The following is a 22131-nucleotide window of genomic DNA, read 5'->3' on the forward strand; positions in this document are numbered from 1 at the left end:
GCTGACTTAAGTTACATTTTAGAAAAAAAAATGCACAAATATTTTGCAGGAATGTGTGTTTATGATTACAAGCTTAATATGAGCAAGTGTTAATGGAACTCAAGCTTAAAGATTCAGCTGAACTAAACCATGCTTCAATTAATATTCTCATTTTAACGACTGGGGGACAGATGATGTCTACCTACAATTATTTCACCCTAGAGACTAATTTAAATCAATACTTGTGGTTTTAGTGATTTTGGCAAGGGTGTGAACATCTCAGGTAGTTTTACTTACACTAATTGGGGTTGTATTTTCAAAGAGAAATTAACACTGCAATAGTTATGGTAATATGTCTGTAATGCCGTATGAATGAAGTATTTTTTTTTACACCCATAAATAGTGAAGTAAAAACAAACAGAAAAACATCCAAACAAACACTGAAAAGACATCCCTGAAGATCTGACTTTGTGTTACTTTATACAAATTTGACTTTTACTTCTTGTTACAGTATGTCATTTGAGGAAGGGATTTTTTTTTTTCCTTTGCCTTTGTTTTCACCAGAAACACTTGTTCAGGGAGTAGGGAGAAAAAGAGGAATTAAAATGAAAGACCATACTACTCTGCAACCTAAACACAACTAGGTTGCGAAAATGCACCTTTAGATCTCGCACACATTCCCTGAGCATCTGTGAATCAGATGTGACTGCTATTTATTTTTCTGTTACTGTCAGCACTGCAGCCATGCAAAACCATTTTATTTCAATTCAGATGCCAGCTGAATTTCTGTTCCAGAATCCATGCTGCTGTTCTTATATGAAGCGAAGAGGATTGTGATTACTTCTCAGACAGAGCTTACAGTGAAGCCGTTTGGGGGAGAGAATGGTAGCAAGGAAAGGGAGAAAGGGTGATCTGTGCAGCAGTGGAGCAAATGTGATAGGGGAATAAGCAGTCAAATTAGACATCAATTAATATCTTTCTTTTCTTGTTGTTTGTTAGAGGCATGAGATCTGGGAGATGCCATAGAGACAGCTGTTAGTAGCTTCATTTTGAAAGTAGAAAATTCATTGGTGAAAAAAATTTGAGACTGCAGAGGAAGAACATAGTTCAGTGTAGTGTGTCTTGAAGAGTTTAGTGCTACAGAAGAAGGTGGTATAATTCTGGTAATTTAGTTTTCAAAAAGATTTGTAATATTCTAATATAAATAGAGGTGTTACATACAGTGGATACACATTGTAGACATAATCTATGTTGGTCAATTGCCAGATAAAATAAGTTATTTTGGAAAGCTTCTCGTCTCCCAGTCACCGTGATATACTTAAATAAAACAAAATATCATTTGATGGACTTTTGCTTTCATGTTGTTCAGCTTACTGTAAATGGTCTAACTAGTCTCATCAAACTTTGCTGGCACAGATGCATGTATTTGGTGTCCTGTTGAGATTGTCCGTCTAAAAACTAACCCTAGCTGTGGTTTTCCTAGGGACCTGTAGATAAGGTCCTCCAGCTGTTTCCAGGATGATGAGTTTTCCCTAGTACAGGTTTCCATGCCACCCCCACTTGACTTTGCGAGCCTCTTTTCATCCCCACTCACACTGCAGCTCTGTGCTTTTTCTTTGAAAGTCTGGGCATGATAATGTAGGGAAGCGGTGTTTGTTCTGTGGCTGAGTTGTCAAGTGACAGTTCTGGACTATGATAATACTGCTGCTCCAAAGAAAGGAATGTGGACTCACAGTACAGTTTTCATTTGATTTAGCATTGGACAACTGGCTCGTTATTAAATGGTATATCTCAGTACAACACTGGTACAGGTTTATCTTCGCTTGTGGTTGCATCTTGATGTGAAGCCATCACTATTTGATTTGAAGTACAATATGGCCTAAGTATAGTCTGTATATATCCGAAGCTGTGTGACAGCATTTATTGGATTTTATTCTAAGCTGTCATTTGACTTAATATTCTTTTTCTGCGCTAGGCCTAGTCCAAAACCTAATCATGACTATGAAAGACTGAAGATTCAGTGCATGAAGGCCATGTCAGACCTTCAGTCTCTGCAGAATCAACATACCAAGACACTAAAAAGGTGTGAAGAAGCAGCAAAAGAGGCAGATTTTTATCAGTAAGTACTAGTAAAGCTATAAAAGGTGAGAGCTAACTGATCTTTGCTGTAAGGTATTAAAACATGGTAATCAAATCATTATTTATATTATTTTTCCACTTTAATTGCAAGATTAATGTTTGAATGCATCAGATAAAAACACTTTGGGACTATTTGAAATGAGACAGTTATGGACTGTGTCTTATTTTGAAGAATTTGAGGTGGCAGTCCATAATGACTTGGTGGGACACTGACAAGGAAAGCCTAGTTACTGGTTTAGAATTACACTCCAGTCAGGCTGAAGAGCAGAATATTATTTGAGAGAATAGAATTCATGATTTCTTACATGATGTGATGGCTTTTTTGATGACTTACTTAAGTTTTATTACAGGCCAAGACCAGTTGTAAGCATTCATGAAAATGCAGTAAAACAGGCAGCAGCTGTTGAATAATGCTAGTCTGTGTTTTAGTTTAAAAATCAGTCATTGATGCAAATAGGGAAGTTTTATTTACCTGGGAGGCAAATAAACTTGAGTTTATGAGGATGGAGTATCTTCTGTAGTTTACCAGCTATTTTAAAATTGTAAAATGGTACTATTCATTGCTTCCGTCTGTTTTTTATTTAATTATGGGCATTCATACCTGCTGGTCATCAGCTTAGACTTCAGTTTGTATCATTCTGTTTCAACAACAGAAGACAGTATCAAACTAGCAGTCTTTATTTAATATGCACTGGTATAATATGTTCAAGTGAGTTTTGCTGTCATGCAGCAGTGATTAGGTCTAATTTGGGGCTTTTACCTTGAATTATAATTTGAATGCTAGCCTTATCAAGCTAGCATTCTATCTTAGTTATTTAGTTTCTAAGTGGGAATGAATCTCTATCAACAATTATGGCTTACATAATGAAATGTGGAATACCTTTGGTGGCTTTTTACCGACTTGAATGTAGTTGAAAGAGTACTTTCTGTTTGTTTTTTACAGTAGGAAACAAGATTTTTCTAGTTTCAATCTGTATGTTGATTAGCTGGAGAGGCCGAGGAGGAAGGGGACTTAATGAGTGGGATAATTACTGTTATCTCCAATATCATCTCTGGCTCACAAACAATTCCTGTTTGTCTATCTAGTCGCTTTTAAGTGGCATTGATGTGGTGGTATAGGTCCATCATCTCTTCTGATGCTCTGTTAAGAGTACTGTATATTTAAACATTTTTTTATACTTAGAGATTTTTTCTTCTCTGATTTATCTTGTTCTTGGAATATTACAATTTGAAAATTTGAGTTAGTTTGATCTGTTTTCTTGGTAGAAAACTCATACATGAAACTAGTTAGTACAAGAATCTGTCTACGCAAATTTGCCTCAAAGAGCATATTTTCTATATGCCATGACAGCACGTTGCACAGTCGGCTGCTGAGTGACCAGTCACAGCTGAAGGAGGACATGGATACCCTGAAGAGGAAAAACACACAGTTGGTGCGAGAACATAATCATCTCCAGCAGTCATGTGAGGAAATGAAAAGACTTCATGACGAGGATCAGAAAGAGATAACAGATCTACGCAGCCAGCAGCAGCAGGTAAGCTACAGCTTGTAATGTAAATGCTAGAAGCAGTTCTAAGCTTTTCCTTTGGTAAATAAGTTAATAAAACCAATTAACTGGATTTTGCTGAATTTTGTCTCACGTAGTCTAGAACCTATTTTTTCCCTCAGTGCTGTAAAATGTGAAGCATGAGATCTTGAATGCGACTTTTTTTTTCTTCTGTGACTAGATGAGAAAGAAGAAGGGATGTAGAATATTAAATAGCATGAAGAAATTATAATGCAGAGAAGAACTAAGTTTACGTGATGAATATTGTAGGTGACAGTAAGTAGGTGGAGGAGGAATCAAAAACCTAGTTTGAAGTTGCTAAGAGATGAAAAATACTGTTTTCAAAGGGTATTTTATAGGACGGGGCTAGCTTTAAACTTGCATGCTGTTTCTGCTTTTTTTTTTTTTTTTAATTCAAAGTGCCACAGAAATAAAGAGTGACCATTTTTCTTATTTTTGGTGACATCTTAAATGCAAGGCCAATGACTGAACTCAGGTTGCGTATTTAGGGTCACAGACACTTGAGTGTCTTAGAACAAAGCTACAGACTGATGAATGTTTTTGAACTTGTGGCAAAAAAGGCAATCTCTTCAGGACTGGAAGAAGTGGGCATTTCAGTACTGTGTATAATAGGCTGTCTCATGAGCAAAGTTGCTTGCACATTCTGGAGAAACAAAGTCAAGAGGAATAGTCAGGAGTAACTGGCGCTATCAAGTCCATTGTTCACATCCAGAAGTCTGGTCATTAAGTTAACACAGTTAAAGTAACATGAAATGGTTAAATAGAATATCTCATTTAACTGTGTGTAAGCTGATTCACAGGGCAAACTTGCAAATCAAACATGAGGCTTCAGAAGCAAAACCTATGCAAACAAAAATAATTATTTTCTAGAGTAGGAGGGGCAAAGGTCAAAGTAAGCTGTATTGCTGAGTAGCACTTTCAGGGGTGTTTTGGGGCTAGTGCAAAAAGGAATGAAGGTAGTATTTGGTTGTGACCCCGTCCTCTGACAGTTGTGCTGTGAAGTGGTTTATTGACTTAGTTCAGAAGGTGGGTTGTGTTCTGTGTAGCAGAAATGGCTGTTTCATGTAAATGTTCTGTGTTAACCTGGATAAATGGCTTAATAGTTTTGTGCATCAGCTTCTCAGTCTGCAAAGCAGAGGTGTAAAACCTCCAAGAGAAGGTTGTTGCATTTTTAGACTGTCTTGAAATCTGAAATTGTCTTGCAGCACAAAAGGAGGTTCAAGCATTGTTATAAGCATTTACTGAAAGAAATTCTCACATCAGCATCACGATAAGACCTTTACAGTAAAGTACCTATGTTATCCTCAATGAGAAAGTTGTGTAACTGTTTCTCAGCATGTCCGAGTGAATAATGTTTGTTGTCTTGAAGGGGCGCCAAGTTCTTTATCTTGTCTGTGCCACTTCTCACCTGAGTTAGTCTAATTCTGTTTATGTTGACCTCTGAAGTGTTGTTCCATTGTCAGGCTGTAGCAAAACAGCATCTTAGTGGCCTTGGAGAGCATAAACTTCTGATTGAGTTACTCTTAGCGTGGGCTTGTCATTGATTTGCTGTTTAGCAGCTGACCAGATTATGTTTCTGCAGCTCACAATGTTGCTTGTTGCCATAGCTGTCGTCTTTGGCCCATCTGGGACTACTTACTTTTCCTCATACTGGGATTTTGAATGGGAGACTTTCCTTATTCCCCTGCTTCCTGTTTATGGTATTTCTTTGCTCCTTTGTGAAATCTGTTAGCAAATTGATGATAAAATTCATCAACTTTCTGGTATATTTTTCCTTCTTTAATTATTTAGCATTTTAAACAAAATAAACAATATATATATATGCTTTAGGCAGTGAAAAGTTGCTTGTTACTGTGTGGATTCTCAAATATTCCATTCTCAAACCTGTTTTAAATATGCTTTGGGAAGTAGTTTTCAGGAAAAACAGCACTCAAGCACATATAAATCAACACAGTATCTAACTTTACATACACCTACAGTTTCTTACACAGAACGGTAGTATATTCTTGAATAAGAAGCAACATCAGCTTCTTCAGCTTCTCTAAATTGGTTCGGTGAAGCATGCTAGCTAATCATGGGCCCAGCTCTGTGCAGGTTATGCTTCTGAAGCTGCTGAGGACGTGAAAGTGTGTGCAATCAGCCATGCTGGTGAGACTCCCCAAAGTCCGGCCTCGTTCCAGGACCGCTTTATGAGCAGTGATTCATTGTTTTTATTTATGTACCTTGGTTAGCTAAAGGAGACCAGCATCAGGATGAAGAACTTCTCTTCTTTTGCCTCTGTACAGAAGCGTTTTTCTGACAGTAGCAATTTGTTACTTGCTGCTTGTGGGCAGTGAGCAGTGCACAAAGTGGGCAGTCTCTGCATGGTGTCAGCTGTTTCTGGTACGCAGGCATCCATGCTCCGAGGAGCCAAATAGTACCTGAAAGTGTCACTGAGGTGGTGTATGTGTGCACAGCAGGGAAAGTGTGTTCCAACTGAGTACCGAATCTGTGCTGTCACAGCTCTGCAGCAGATGGCTAAAAGACAAGTCTGGTTGAGGTCTATTTGACTTCCGTTTGTGGAGTGGTTGCTCTGTTTGTTAGAAACTTTTTATGAAGTGCAACTTTTCTGTCTTTTTTTTCCCCAGCTTTTTAAGACACACACACAGACGCACACCTCTTTCAGCTCATTGGGGATGTAGGCTAATGTATTATAGGTTAATGGTAAGCTTACATAAATTCCTGGCACCTCTGTCTTTAGCCTTCCTATTTCTTCCCACTACATGAAGTTCAAATTTTGATTTAAAATACAAAAAGAGAAGGGGAAAAAAAGCATGACATTACCAAAAAAAAAAAAAAAAAGTCAGTCTCGTCAGTGCAAATTATTTTTTGTCTTTTGAGACAGAAGGACTAGATTTGCTGATGTTCTTTATGGATTCTTGTTGTTGCTGGTTATTTAGAATGAACATTACTTACTTATTACTTACTACTTAACAGCGAGATTTTTTTGAAACCAGGGTTCTGGTCAGATTTTATTGATGTTTAAATGGATTTTCTGTCCGTTGATATTTTATGAAAAGTTTTTGAAACTCGAACGTTTGTAGTTATTTTCAGTTGAAGTCTTGTATGAATATTAAAACACATGCCTGAGTGCATGTCTCTAGGATATAGGCAGTCTGTCATCAGTGCCACCTCGTGGTCGTTTCCTAAATTACAGCTATCAGCACGACCACCAAACAAGTTACTTCTTGCTCAAAGAACTTATTCGAAAACCATGTGAGTTTAGTAAATATTGTTTGCAATTACCATTTGAGAGATGGATACATTTATGCACCCTAAGCTGTGATAAACCAGACTTGGTTCCAGTTAAAATTAAGTGGATGTAGTGATGTTTAGAGTAGCAGTAATGCTAAGGAGAAGCTCCATGATTTCTTAATCAATAAAAAGAGTGATCATTAAAATTGGTGTATTTTTGTTCTATTATTATGTTCTTAGACATAGTCTTAATTAAAATATTGGACTGATTAAAAGCACCTTATCAATACAATTCCTGACTTAAGTTTTTATTAGTCTGAAGGGCAAGATTATTCCCTAGATATTTCATCACTGCATTGTCTGAATACTACTTAAATACAGATTTTTTTCCTGAGGGGACAGGAGTTGTGAAAACCAAGTAAAAACAAATCATGTTCCCTTTATGAGAAGTGAAAAGATGTGTACTTAATTATCTCTTTACAGCTCAAATCTAATGAAGTTTCTATCTTTTGTTTTTGTTGTTGTTGTTGTTTTTTTAGGTTATAAAGCAAAATGGGTCATCGGAGATATTAAATAAGCTCTATGATACAGCAATGGACAAGCTAGAAGGTGTGAAGAAGGATTACGATGCCTTAAGGAAGCGGTACAATGAGAAGATAGCAAGTCATAATACAGATCTTAGCCGTCTGGAGCAGGCTGAGGAGGAGAACAGACGTCTTCAGAAGCAGATTGACATGTTAATGAAGCAAAGGGACACAGCAATTCATTTTCAACAGCAATATTCATCCTCTCTCAGAAGGTATAATCAGTTTTTGATATTAGAGTACACTGTGAAGGCAGTAACTTTCCTAATATAGCATCAGACTTTTTCTGTGGTAAAATCTCTAATATTTTCCTGAAGTTTTTATCTGGTATTAATTTTGTGTTGAGTAAGTGTGTGTTTCTGTATCAGATTTTTGTATAAGGATTTCCAGATCAGGGTTTTGGAATTGTATGAGGAATTTTAACCATTGTTTACCTCATGTGAAGAAGGGCTTTCTGCCCTTAAAGTTAAAAAAAAAAAAACAAAAAACTAACTAACAAAAGGTGAAATAAAACACAACCAAAGCTTTATTAAACATCAGGTTTAGTGTTCCAAGTTAACTCAAAGAGTGATGAGTCCATTGGCATATGCATCTTTATAGAGATATTTAAAAAAATACTCAAGAAGTGCATATAATTTCCAAAGATGATCAGCAAATGACAATTTTATCAAGCTAACATTTATGACATAAGAATTGCTGACCATAGGGGACTCTTGAGACAGAGCCTCAGACTGGCAGCAGAGTTGACTGCAGCTACCTGGAGGTCTTGGTTCACCAGAAAGATGCTGTTGTGGCTATGAGCACCACAAATACCAAATCAGAAGGGCACAGTGTCACACCATACCTCTCTTTGGTCCTGGTTGATACTGAGCCTGCAGATAACTATATTGGGTAGGATGAATGCTAATATACAAAAGGAATCCAAAGAGCATCTGTAGGCATTGAGAATATTTTTACTGCCATAGACCGAAGCCAAGAAAGTATTGTTTTCCACATTCATAGACTTGTAGTAATTTTAAAAGATGAAATTTAGCATAGATAATATACTTGTGAATAGCATGTGCATATTTCAGATCTAACTAGTAAGTTAAAAGAGTATGTGTAATAAGTTGCAGAATCACAGAATCATCTAGGTTGGAAGAGACCTCTAAGATCACCCAGTCCAACCTCTGACGAATAACTTTAGAGTGCCATGGATTCCTGAAAGTGAGGAAAAGCCCAACGTATGTACTATTAACAGACACTGGAACCATACTAATAATAATACGTGGAGAAGCTCAATGTGTTTGTATTATGGTCTTGTGATTTAGCTCCCTTTCTTGAGAAAAACGTGTAGCTTGATATTGAGCAAAGATCAGTTTTAAGAATGTCAGGATTGATCTCGTTATTCCTATGAACCAGTGAGCCAACTAAGTTACAATGATCGGACTTCAGGAATTCATGCTGTCTATTCGGTTGACTTTGGGTCTGGACTTCTCTGTACTGGTTATTAGTTACAGAAACTCAGTCTTTATCTTATGTTTTATACCCTTTCTGCATAACCAAGACTGTACTTGTTTAGGTGAACAAAAAGTTTTAATACATGTATCAAGAGGGTGTACTTCTCAGAATACAAGACTCAATGGGTTTGCAGTTTAATGATGAATAAGTCATAAAATGCAGCACTGCATTTTCCTAGTAATACCAACTGGAAACCAGTTGCTTTTAAAGAGAGCAGGAAGAACAAGACTTAGTGTCCCAGCTCTCTTTTTTGAGTGAAGAAAGAAAGAAATATCTTAATTGTTCAGCCATTTTTCTTTTATCTATGAAGTTGTTGCAATAATACACAGCGTAGGAACTCTACCAAGATGACTGACCTAGTGAATATATTGCGTATGAAACAGGCTAATTCCTATGTGCCAAACGTTACTTTTGATGTGTCTCTCTTCATTTTGAATGTGGCTGTGGCACTCAGAAAGATCTGCCCTTAGTCTGATTATATTGAAGACAAAGCAGGTTGCCCTAGTTGCTACTTAAAAACTCTATTCTTATTGCTACTTAAAACCTGTTATTTAAAACGTGCTACTTAAAACCTATTGATGACAATCGTTGCAACTGGTCTTTCTCTGCAGAAGGCATCTGTAAAAATGTGATCCAGCCACCTGTATTTCCTCCTTAGGAGACAATTAAGTGTAAAACAGGACTGCGCTTTTTCAGATAGAACTTCAAGATTTCCTTGGTTATCGCTATTTAATATATATATTAATATATTATAAAATTTCACATTAATATAGCATTGCCTTCTATGGCGGAGACTGTCCTTCCTCCCTATGGTTGCTTTCCTAAATGCTGTTGTTTTTCCATATGTTGGGCTGCGGCTGCTTATCTTGTTTTTTGGGGTTTTTTTGTTTGTTTTTTTCCTTTGCTGGTGACATCTCCTTGGTTTGGCAAACAATGCCTGAAATTGCCATTTTCATTTTCTTTCTTCCCTATGTCCTCCCAGTGTTGTCCTTGTTTTGACTCCCAAATAGTTTGCAAATATGTGGCTTTTTACATGGCAATGAGGTTGTTCAACATAGTTTGTCTTAAATTCGTTTTATATCTTTGTATTTCTCTTACATTGTATTCTTTTTATCTTCATGTTGACAGTTTAGAAAGGAGAAATAATATATAATTTGTAATGTTAGGAGTCCTGTACTGCCAACCTTGATGGTCTGTTAGACTGAAGAATTTCCTGAAAGGAGCAGGGAGATGGTTTTGAAACTACTGGCAGATGCCTCACTAATGCTATGGCAATCCTTTGAATTCACTGAGGCTTTCAAGGGAATATTTGAAATTGGGTTTATTAGCTCTCCCTGGGGAAAGGTCAGGCAACGTGCTGGATTAGACATGCAATTGCACTTTAACAGTATGAGGCGAGGGGAGAGCAAGTTCTTTTTCAAGCCTAATTTGTAAACTTACATGTGGAATTTCATGTCCACTTGTAAAAATGCTTTGTCAATATAAATTCAAAAATTACTACCTACAAAGAAATTAAACATTTTCTCTAATGTTCAAGTACATATGCTTTCCATCTGCGTCAATCTTTTTTTATTAAAAAAAAAAAACACAACACATCTTAAAAGATGTGTAGCATTTGAGTTTTATTGGATGACCTACTGATTAAAACGAATGGGCATGTTTGAATTAATTGTTTTAGTTCCATTGTTTGCATTTTTATAATCAGCCCACTTTTTCTCCTCTAAGCTGTCTGATACCAATCTTGTGGCATATGTCTGGGCATGTGAAAGCTGGGTCTTTTTCTGGTTTCTGCATTTGTTTTTCTTCTTGCCACATGCCTGGGAGTGTGTTTTGGGAAAGGAAGTACCTTCTAAGATAATCAGAACTCAGCACATCAAATAAGGTTAAACTTGTGCTATTAAATAATGATTTTTTTTTTGCATTCCTTTTTTGAATAATGGAATTTAATTTTATTTTTAATAATTAAAAGTAATTCTAACTTCTAGGATTTTTTCAGTTCCTCAGAGAGGTTCTGCCTTCCATGATAATATTACTAAATCAATAATTAGTGTAACTTTTATTTTGTAGTACTGTACATTGTTTAAGAAGTTGCAACTTCTTAAACACAACTGCAGTTGTGTTTTATCAATGGATACATTTGGTTATCCAGCTCAATCCTTAATTCATATAAAAGAGAAAGTGAGGAATTAGTATCTTACTGCCATTTCTGCTTATTTCTAGATTTGAGTCAGTACAGCAGGAACTAAGCAACGCCACCACACAAAATAAAGAGTTGCAGAGAGAGATGGAGCGATTACAGTCAGAGGTGACAAGGTTCAAAACAATGCAGCTGAAAGCAGCAAAGGATGCAGAAAAATACAAGGAAGAAAGGGATTCAGTTTTCAATGAATACCGCCTCATAATGAGTGAGAGAGATCAGGTAATCAAAGAGGTAGATAAACTTCAAACAGAGCTGGAGCTTGCAGAGTCCAAACTGAAGAACACCTCTTCGGAGAAACGAGTGGCTAGTGAAGAGATGGAAGCTTTGAGACAGGTACTAAGCTATTGTTTTGGTGGGGAAGGGAAATGAGTATACATTATTGGTGCTAGAATTGGAAATGTATGACCAATTGGTGGAAAATATGAATGCACTGCAAAGAGGAAATTCCATGCTCACATTCCCTTACAGCAATCCCTTTTATTAAGTTTCCATGTTTAAATAGACTGCATGTCAGTTGAGATTTGCTGTTTGCTTGACTTAACTCTCTTTTGTGTATTACCAATTCATCCTTTTCCAAGTTAGTTTTGTAGGCCGTTTTCAAGTAATGCTATCTCTACAGATTTAGGTTTAAACATCCATTATTTCTAACTTTTAACAACTACTAGAGGAACCACGGGATGCCATCTACTCTGACTTAAGATGTTACATGATAGATAAAATAGCACAGGCTTTGCATTAATACATTAATATTTTCGAGACTGATATGCATATTCTTACTCATTTGCCCTCCTTCTGCTTTGCTTTGAGTTAGAGGATATTTTGAAGATATATTTCTCTTGAACTGAGGCATGCCTTAAAGCGTGTGAAACCTGATCATATCTTTCAGCAGTATGTTCTTGAAATGTTTATAACACAACACTGTTACAACGATGCTATTACAACGGTGCTGTTAAGATACCTAAAACATAGCTTGCTGCTTGGTTTCATTTCAGGAGAAATGCATTCACTTCACTGTTTGCTTTACAAATATTTCATTCAGCATGAAAACGATAAAAGCAAATGTATTTCATTGCCTATAAATCTCATTTTACTTTTTTTTTCCACAGCTTTACAAATCAACAAAATGCCCTTTATGAAAATTCAAGGCATAGAGCTTTTTTAAAATTACACCCTTGTTGAGGGGCATAGTATAGATTATGACACATGGCATCAGAGTTTTTAAAAATAACTATTTTCTGGTTTTAAAAATTCAAAACTTTCAAAGCTGTATGTGTGCCAGACAAGGAATTGAGCTTTTGCATTGAGTGAGGTTTTAATAAGTTTTGTACATGTTCTACTTGAATCTACACCAGTAAACCAATAGGAAATTATTGATTTCAGTGGAACTGGTGCAGCTATATAAGGAGTACCGGTGACAGTGAACATGAGTTCTTTCTTTGCACACCTGCTCCAATTTATTATATATTTTGTCATGCCACTATGAGTAATTTTCCTAAGTGCTTTAACAGACAGGAGATGTCAAATTTTAAATGTGTGTTCTCTCCGGATGACTGTCTTGAACAGGTGGTTGATAGAGAACGGAAAAGGGCCTAGAACTGGTGAGTGAGATGCTGAGAGGGGGCAGACATGCATTTCTCTTTACCCCCTAGACAGGCTCATCAGAAAGCAGAAATAACTGTTTCTGTAATGTGCTAAATGGTGTAAAATATTGGTATTGAGTTTTCTTTTTATTTTTTCTTTCTGTTTTTCTTTTCCTGTGTCTATGAGACTTGTGGTTGTGAACAGCTATGTCCTGTGTCACATTGTATTGGCTAGCAGCAATTGCATTCAATGCAGAAGGGATTCTGTAGCTCTGGCAAGGCATATGTAAGAGAGGTTGAAAAAAATGATTCATCAAGTGATATGTTCACTTGAAATAGTATACTGCAAGATGCCTCTCCATAAGTGGGATTTTCCTATTAGTGACTAGTCCGATGCTTGCTGAATTTTAATTCACTGTGCTGTGTTCTTGTTCTGATGTAGGGCAGCTTTACGTGCACTGTTACCTTGCATCCACTTACTTTTTGGGATTGCAAATTGAGGTTATTTTAAATGTAGTTTCTTCTGTGAAGCTTGTTTATACTAGTGTATCTTTTGTATACAGAAGAAATGTAAAAGCTGCTGAAATTGAGAAGGGGGTGATTTTTAAGCATTACATCTTAAGCAGTTACTATGAAGGACAGCGGTGAGTCCATTTCCTAGGTAGGTATTTAAATTCCAAACTAGGCATCAGATGTTATAGATTTCAATAGATGTTACAGATGTCAATAGATGTTACAGATGTCAACACCACCACCCCCTTCCCACCAGTCATGTTCTTGGTTTGGCATAACTTTAAGCTCAGCAAATCCTTGAGAATATGGTGTTTTATCTCGTCGTTACTCAACCTTCCCTTTTGTTTAATAGGCCTGTTGAGTTTTATCCTGTATGAGGCGATTGCACTGTCTTCAGATGTGAGAAGTTTATTCACACATTACTTTTTTTTTTTTTACAAATTCAGAATTTTATTGAAACCAAAGCACTGTAATGTGTCAAAACAGTGTTTGTACTAACCGGTGCCAAATAGCAGGTGGTCCTGTGCTGTAGCATTGTAATTTTGTGCAAATGTCATAGAAAAAGACAGAGGTGAAATTTTACTACTGACCACTGGAGGCAATGACTGCTCTTCTACACACAGTTTATACCAAGCAATCTGGAATAAATTGTGGCAATACTTTTTAAAATTGTTTTAAAGTACTTTAAATTTTTGTTTAATGAAGGGATTTCTGACAACTTTCCCTCTGCTTTGATACTGTGGTAATTTTCATTTCTGCTGCATGTTAGAAAAGACTTAATATTTTTCTTAAAGTTTAGCAGTTTAGCACATACACTTGAACACACATTTTGATACAGACTACAATTAAGCTGTGCAAAACATTGCTTACAGTACTGAAATTTGATTGCACTATCCTATGGTTTAGGAATTTTTTTCTTCAGTTAAAAAAAATAAAAATCACAACCAAACTTGAGTGCTCTGTTAATTGGGATTTGCTGATATGTTCACAAAGTGAGTCATGATTTCTAGTAGTTGTCTTACTCTAGCACAAAGTTCTCCATTTTAATATATCACAGAAGTGTTTTAACAGCTTGAGTAGCCTTAATTAGTTGTCGTAGCTCAGGAGCAACTATGTTTGTCCTGCAAAATACAATGGACTTCCATGCTTTAAATTCTCAGTTTTATTCATTGCAAATCATCCATGAAGGTAGAACAGAACTGTCACTTCATTGCATGGTGCCTTTCTCTCTTGAAGTATTTGGACCCTTTATTTTCTGTCTTTCAGATACCAGCTGTTTTGAATCTTTTTGAGATCAAAATATCAATGATTTCCAGCTAGAAAGAGTGCCTGTATGTAAAGGACTTTGGCCATTGCTCAGTGCTCCTAGAGAGCTGTACCATCTAAAAATGCAGCAGTCTGAAATTCAACTTTTTCAGTGCCTCATTCTTACGGAAACACCTTAAAATACATATAATATTTCTAGTCCTGCATAGTTGCACCAAGTAACCATACTCTGAGTCAGTCGTGAGACACACATGCCACTTCATGCATATCTTCTTTGTTCTGTGGTATCATTTTGCTAGACACATCGGTGATGTTGTGATAACTGTAACACCACACTTAATATTCTTTGCTAGTCGTTACTTGTATGTAATATGAGCACAGTACTGTTCTGCTTCCATTTTTCAGAAAATTGGTGACAATCTCTGTAGGATTTTTAGGTTGTCAGCATATATCCATTTGCAAAGATGAACCATTTCCTTCTGTATTTAACCTACTGCAAACAATGGATCTTGTTTTAGGAGCTAAACTCAGCTCTAGTAGAAAGAGATCGAGCAATCTGTGAGAGGAATGAGTTGCTGGAAAAATATTGTCATGAAGTGAAGGACAAAGCAGAGGCCCAGAAGGAACTTGATCAAGCTTGCAAGGATATAGAGACGGTGAAGGAAGAAAGAGATGTTGCCAGAAAAGAGAGGACAGAAGCTATCATCCAGAGAGACCATCTACTAAGGGAATACTATCAAGCCCGTCAGGTATTGCAAGTTTTCAGTTTATTTTTTCTTATTAGTTTCAAAGGGTCATTTTCATGATACTTGATCAAGATCTGGCAACATAAGTTATTTTCCCCCTTTGCTTAGAGTCACTCTGGAGTGCCTACATATGCATCTGTCTTCTTTAAGAAGTAGTGACAGAGCTTTGTATTGGCAAGAAATACAGTCAGGCTTCATATTAAGTTTGTTTTTAAAAAGAGCAATAACAGGAAGCCAGTATAACGTTGTAACCCCGCAGGTTCCTAGGCAGCTTATTACCTGCTATTAGGCTTGTTGCCATCTGTTGCTGCGTGTTGTTCATGCCTGTGACCTGCTCAGGATGTTAGTTATTTCTAATAATTGACAAAGGAAGTTAAATAAAATATGACTGTAAATGTTCAAATTTGTATGCATTCTTACTATAAAGACAATCTGTTTCTGTGTATGGATAGTAACATTCTTAAAATTGATGAGTTCTTACTGGTGCTCATCCTGTATGAGCTAGTAAAAGTCAATCCACATACAACTGTAAATGCTTTTATATAACTTAGTTTGAAAATGCATAGTATCATAACTTCTCAAAGCAGATTTTTTCATGAAATACGTATTCTCTTTTTACTGAATATTAACCAACCCTTTATGAGTACAAAAAGTTTTTAGTCTTAACTGTCAGGATTTGCCAACCCTGAATGAATATCTGTGGAAGTATTAAACCACATTTTCCATTGCAGTTTACTTCTGCTTATTGTGCTGCAAAATTCAGGTATTTTTTATGCATCTGTGTTACCATTGTCATCATCTCTCTTGTTCAAAATAGTGAATGGTAGAGGAACAAGTTAATATAAGAAGAAAGTAATTTTTATCTAAAACAAGAAACATTACAACTTTTTTGACCTTCTTCATCTACTTGCCCCTGAGTAAATAGTAGACACTCATGCAGGAAATCTGTATTATAACTGCTCATAATAGTATATCTAATTCCTGAATCTCCTTGAAGATTTTTGTCTGATAAGCAGAACAGGATAAAAGCACACAATGTTTTTTACATTATACAGTATGAAATGTTCACTGGTGTTAATTTCAAATAAGATTTCTTATTCATGTAGATTTTCTTCCTTTAATGTGTGTCAGTGAATGAAATTCATTACTGCTGTTTTTGATTTTTAACCCAAAGTTGTTATTAAGGTAAGTAAATTTTTGTCATGAAAATGTGAGAATTAGCTACTTCAGATAACATATAGTAAAGGTTCTTTGAGTGCATATTTAAAACTGTCCTTATCTGTGTTTCTTAATTTCTAGATTCAAGATTCTGCTACACTAGACATAGAAAGAGCAAACAAAGAAATTGAAATGCTTCGGAAACAATATGAGGCAATGTCACAAGAGCTAAAGGAAGCTGTCCAGGAAGCAGAAGTAGCCAAGTGTAGGAGAGATTGGGCTTTTCAAGAGCGGGATAAGATCGTTGCAGAAAGGGAAAGTATACGGTAAATAAATGTTAAATGGTGCATGAGCGATGTTTGTAACATCTTGTGTGCTGTCAGTGCAATTCTAGGATATAATGGATTTTGCTAGCACTTGTTTCAACTTCTTGGAACTCCTGCGCTATCAGTTCTTTTGTTTGTTCTTTAAAGTTGAGGGCATATTACAAGACACTTTGCTTGGTCTGTACTTTAATCTTTATAATGTGTCTCCAGTAAATACCTAAGAGCCTAGCAGCACTGCTACAAAAGAATAACAAAGCATGTCTTCTTCTAGGCCTGGTTATACTACACTCTGTTATAGCTATAGTCTTGCAAATAATTCTTCACCTATGGGAACACTTCAGAAAAAGTACCTAACATAGTTGTTACTGCACACGTAAAGAATAAGGAAAAATAATCGGATTTTTTTCTCCTAGTATAAAGATCAGAAGAAAAAAAAGTTTTGTAATGGGTGAAGAAAGATACGGTAATTCTGATGAGTTCTTCCTTAAAAAGTAGCTTTTTTTTTTTTTTTTTCCCTAAAACCTTTTCTTATTTATTATTTAGTAGCTTATTGGATATTTTGAAACTGCTTCCTTTACTTTTGAAGGACTTTGTGTGACAATTTAAGGAGAGAGAGAGACCGGGCTGTGAGTGACTTGGCTGAAGCTCTTCGCAATCTGGACGACATGAGAAAGCAGAAAAATGATGCTGTGCGTGAACTGAAGGAACTGAAGTATGTTACAGAAATAACTGAACTGCATGGAGTCTTTGTGATTAAAACTTCACTTTGTTAGCTCTGTCTGTGAATGAGCTGTTTGTTTTTATACCTGTTGGCAGCATGATCTTTTTATGTTGAAACACTGCTCATGTTTTTAGTTACTGTGGAAATTGTTGTAACTGACATGATTAAAACTCTTACAATTTCAACTTTTTTATCTTACTGAGACAAAGATTTTAAAGATTGTACTGTGTAAATACACTTAAGCAGTATGGGAATTTTTCACTGAAGTTGGATTAAGTGCAGTTTACTTCTTCCTTACTGTATTCTCCCTGTCTTTCCAAAATAATGCAAAGAAAAACTTCATTATATGTCATTTCAATGGGTTATGTTAGAGGTTTTTCTTCTGGTGTTTATTATGCCCGATTTGTGATAAGCATACTGATGCAGCTCAGCTCAGGGTAAACTATATATGCATTGTCAGGAAGGCATGTTAGAAATCAGGCTGTGCACTGTAATCATTTAAAAGCAATGCAAAAAATGTAAGGAAGAGATAGCATGATATATAGAAAGTAAAAGTCTGTTTGATAGTAGCCAAAGGATATTGCAAAGATGGAAGCAGGGGACACACCTATTTGGCACACCTTGGACTTCTGAGTTAGAAAATAAAATGCAAGTTATCTCATCATTATAATGTTGTGCATCAGTTTGTTTAAAAGATTTGTCTATGTGTATAAATATTTTTCTTTCCCTAGGGAGAAGATGGAGAATCAATTGGAAAAGGAGGCCAGATTCCGTCAACTGATGGCTCATAGTTCCCATGACTCAGCCATAGACACAGATTCTCTGGAATGGGAAACAGAAGTGGTAGAATTTGAAAAAGACAGAGTAAGTCAAAGATACTAACTGGATTGTCTTGAGTAGTTTTGAAGTCGACTGGAACATCTTGATAATATGTATGATGAAATATAGTATTTTAAAGTTTTCTATTGCGATAGGAACCATGCATTTGTGGTAGCACATAGATGAAAACTTGACAAAAACAAGCTGTTAACATACAAACTATATCTTTGTCTTCATACCGTATATAAGTAAAAACAGTCCGTTATCTGAACTTGCAGGATACTCAGGTCCATATACTATCAAAAATGTGTTTTTAAGTTAAATGTTTTGTTCTTTAAATTGGTGATTTATAACAGAAATGGCAATGCTAAAGCAGGAGAAATTTAAGACGTGATAGAAACACTGATGTCTACTGTAATAGGCAAAATCAATTACAACCTGTGTACAGGATAGATGAGCCCTTTCATGAAGCTGTTTCACCTACTTTTGCTTAGATTTGGTGGTTAATAAAGTTAAAATATGTTCATCATGATTACTTTTAATATTATAGTGCAACATTGCTCTTCAGCTTGAATAACTGCAATGAAGGGATGCTAATCTCCCTCTCTGTAGAAAGAGTTATATGCCTTTTTAACTTTGGTATATTAATATATTTATTTTTTTATTTAGTGTTCTATATAACCTCTACATCCTTTTCTTATCCTAGTAGTACTTTAGGCCATTTAATTTTATTTTTATTCAGTGCAGTCTAGAATTTAAATTTCACTGCTCTGCATGCTATTTGTACATGTATATGCTTTTCTATTTGAAATTTTTGTTTGATGTGTCATACTGTTTGCTAATAGTCATTTTTGACTTATAACACTTAGACATGGTTTTCCATGTTCTGTTTCAACTAAAACAGCTTTTAATCATACTAGAATTTCTTGCTGAATCCTGAATGACCACATTAGCAATGGAAAGCTTTCAAATCACATCTCTTTTTATTTTGCTGCAGTACCTGGGGTCATGCTTTTAACACCGTTGCAATGCTTTTGTTCTGATGGTGCGTCCCAACAGAATCATTAATACATTCCTATTTTCACACTCAAAGTACTTAGTATTATTATATATTGAAAAAGAAGATATGAACCAAGTACCAATGCTGGTTCATCAGGACTAGCACTTCTAGAATCTTTCCAGGACATCTCCTCCTCTTTCACCATGTTTTCTATCTCTTCGGTTCAGCTTCTTCATTGACTTATTTCATGCAATGCCATCTTATCTATCTTAACTGAAAACTAAAACTTTCATGTTTTAATTATCTGGAAAAATTAACTATCAAGTCCAATGTATGCTGTACCTTTGGTTAAAAAAAAAAAAAAAGAAAAAAAAGAAAAAGTGGCCTGATGAATTTTCTATTCATGTACAACTATTTAGTTATTCTTTACTTTAAAGGTTTTTCTAAATGTTTGCAATACTGAGTTCAAGAGTGTAGCCTTTATCATTTGAATTTAACTTCCCCTTTTTTTTTCTATTAACAAATTATAATAATGCTGTTGTGCAAACCTTGATTAGATATATGGGGAAGTCTTGCTGATTTATCAGCATTTTATCAGCATTTGAATTTCTGGATGGAGATTATAGAGTCAAATAAGTCTATATCGTTTTATTTTCGCTTCAGCCTCACCTTATGCCTGAGTTCTGCGTAATTACTCAGCTCAAAACAGGGAAATAATATTCTCTTCTCAACTCAAAATAGAGAGGAATAATGTTCACTTTGCTCTGAGGCTGAGCAATTATACTATGATCTCTCCATTTTTATTTTCTAGAAGCCTCACTCTCTTCCCTGTGAACTTTCTTGTTACGTAGAACACCTGGAAGAGTCGCAAGGCTTTTAGTATAATTCTGGTCCAGTTGATTTCAAGTAGAGTTCCGTAATATTTTTTTTTTAAGTGTATCATTTAACATTGAAAATAACAATAACAAATAATCAGTTTATCGCTTTGGCCAACTTTTTTTTTTTTTTTTGTTGGCAGTGACCTTCCCATTTACCAAAATGAACAGTGAATTAACACTTCCCACTTCAGTTCAATGACTAATTTGTTAAAGATGCTTATAATTTTTAACATTGTGAACTACCTGTTTTGTACAAAGGTTGGATGTTACCTCTGACATATATTTAGAATCACTCTCCTATAATGTTAAAACTTTTTTTTTTTTGCTTTTTACTTGTGGTCTCTGCCCATAACAAAGCATATTCTTTATGAATTCATCACTGAGATGCAATACTGTTGTCTTAGCTTTGTAATTTTTTTTTAATTTTTCTTCCTAAGTGATGCCCATTCTTGGAGAACATACCCTTTTTCTCTCATGACACATCCAGAATCACGCCTAAAAACAGGTGCTTTCTGAAAGTGCTTTCTCCCATGCTCTTCTGCTTTCTCATTTCTTTTCTGTGAAATTCCCCTAGTACCTTGTTTCAGCCTTCATCTGAGAGAAAATCAATTTCCTAATGACACAGAATGTCTAATACCTCATGAAAAGGGGAGCTTGTGTTGCAGTACGAAACGCAGCAACTTACAATAATGGCTATACCCTGTAAATATAAGGGCATAGTACAAGCTTGCACTGATGCCTCTTACTAACAGACAGAGACACGTGGGTTGGCAGTGCAGTTGAGTCACTTGTTAATAATATTTATTAGGACGATATGGACTTGAAAGCACTTGGTTTTGATGTGGCAGAAGGTGTGAATGAACCATACCTCCCTGGAGACTGTGGGATCTTTGTTACCAAAGTAGACAAAGGAAGTATTGCGGATGGTCGATTAAGGTAAGGCTTTGCTTTAGAAGATACATCTTTGATTGATCATAAACTAAATATGAGCATGTTGTGAAAAGTCTTCAGTATTAACTGTTTTTCAAGTTCTTCTTTTGTCATTGACATGTGTACCATATTAATGTCGGTTAGGAAATGACACTGACAAGACCAGTACCTAGAAGTGTTACAGAAATTAAAAACTTTTTGACTTGTCTCTTAAAACTCCCCAGGATTCGAAATGATGCTTCTGTCTTTGATTTCACTGTATGTCCTGTTCTGTTCATTTTCTCTTCAAACTTCAAACTGATTGTTTACGAAGGTGAACTTTTGGTTAGGGGTCAAGGATAATTTGAAACCTGTTTCTGTTCTTAGCCTCAATAGAAGGGTTTTAATCGCTTTGTTACCTTTGAAGAGTTCCTTTTAAATAAGGAGTACTTATCAGTGATTTGATGGTTTCACTTTGCTAGTGAAGAGCAGACTACAATTAAGTTCTTGTTTTCACTTAGCTACTTTTTAATGCTTTTTAAGGAATGGAGAACTCCAGAATATTAAGGATTAGCATATTGAGATATCGGCTATGTTGCACCCCTTTTCATGAATGTTATTTATATGCAATGTCCTGATAAGTATGCTTGGAATACTGACATCTGTATTTGAATTTTTCTGCCAGAGTGAATGACTGGTTGCTGAAGATAAACGATGTGGATCTTACTAATAAGGATAAAAAGCAAGTTATAAAAGCTGTTCTAAATGGAGGAGGTGTTATTAACATGGTGGTTCGAAGAAGGAAGTCCTTAGGTGGGCGAGTGATAACACCTCTTCACATCAATGTTTCTGGTCATAAAGGTAATGAATATAAAGGCTGGATGTACATGTTCATACAACCAAAAATAAAGGTATATGTTTTGAGCTTCTGTTTAAATCCCATTTAAACCATTACTACCCCCTAGATAGGTATGTGAATCAATTTTATCTAGCAAACTAGGAATTGAGCAT

At 35.8% G+C, this 22131-nt stretch overlaps 1 protein-coding gene across 4 annotated transcripts in view; it reads left to right on the forward strand.

Annotated features, from left to right (window-relative positions):
* Window positions 1–22131, forward strand: part of DLG5 (discs large MAGUK scaffold protein 5) — a 107168-nt gene that overhangs the window by 58181 nt on the left and 26856 nt on the right. For all 4 annotated transcript variants that reach the window (XM_038181720.2, XM_038181721.2, XM_027460701.3 and 1 more), the window contains exons 4-13: window positions 1955–2098; window positions 3470–3653; window positions 7460–7719; window positions 11225–11537; window positions 15082–15312; window positions 16609–16793; window positions 17380–17505; window positions 18246–18378; window positions 21020–21147; window positions 21806–21981. In XM_038181720.2, the coding sequence (XP_038037648.1) occupies window positions 1955–2098; window positions 3470–3653; window positions 7460–7719; window positions 11225–11537; window positions 15082–15312; window positions 16609–16793; window positions 17380–17505; window positions 18246–18378; window positions 21020–21147; window positions 21806–21981 (1880 nt within the window). The remainder of the gene's footprint in view (window positions 1–1954; window positions 2099–3469; window positions 3654–7459; window positions 7720–11224; window positions 11538–15081; window positions 15313–16608; window positions 16794–17379; window positions 17506–18245; window positions 18379–21019; window positions 21148–21805; window positions 21982–22131) is intronic.

Source organism: Anas platyrhynchos, chromosome 6, assembly GCF_047663525.1.
Source record: "Anas platyrhynchos isolate ZD024472 breed Pekin duck chromosome 6, IASCAAS_PekinDuck_T2T, whole genome shotgun sequence".
Classification (NCBI taxonomy): domain Eukaryota; kingdom Metazoa; phylum Chordata; class Aves; order Anseriformes; family Anatidae; genus Anas; species Anas platyrhynchos.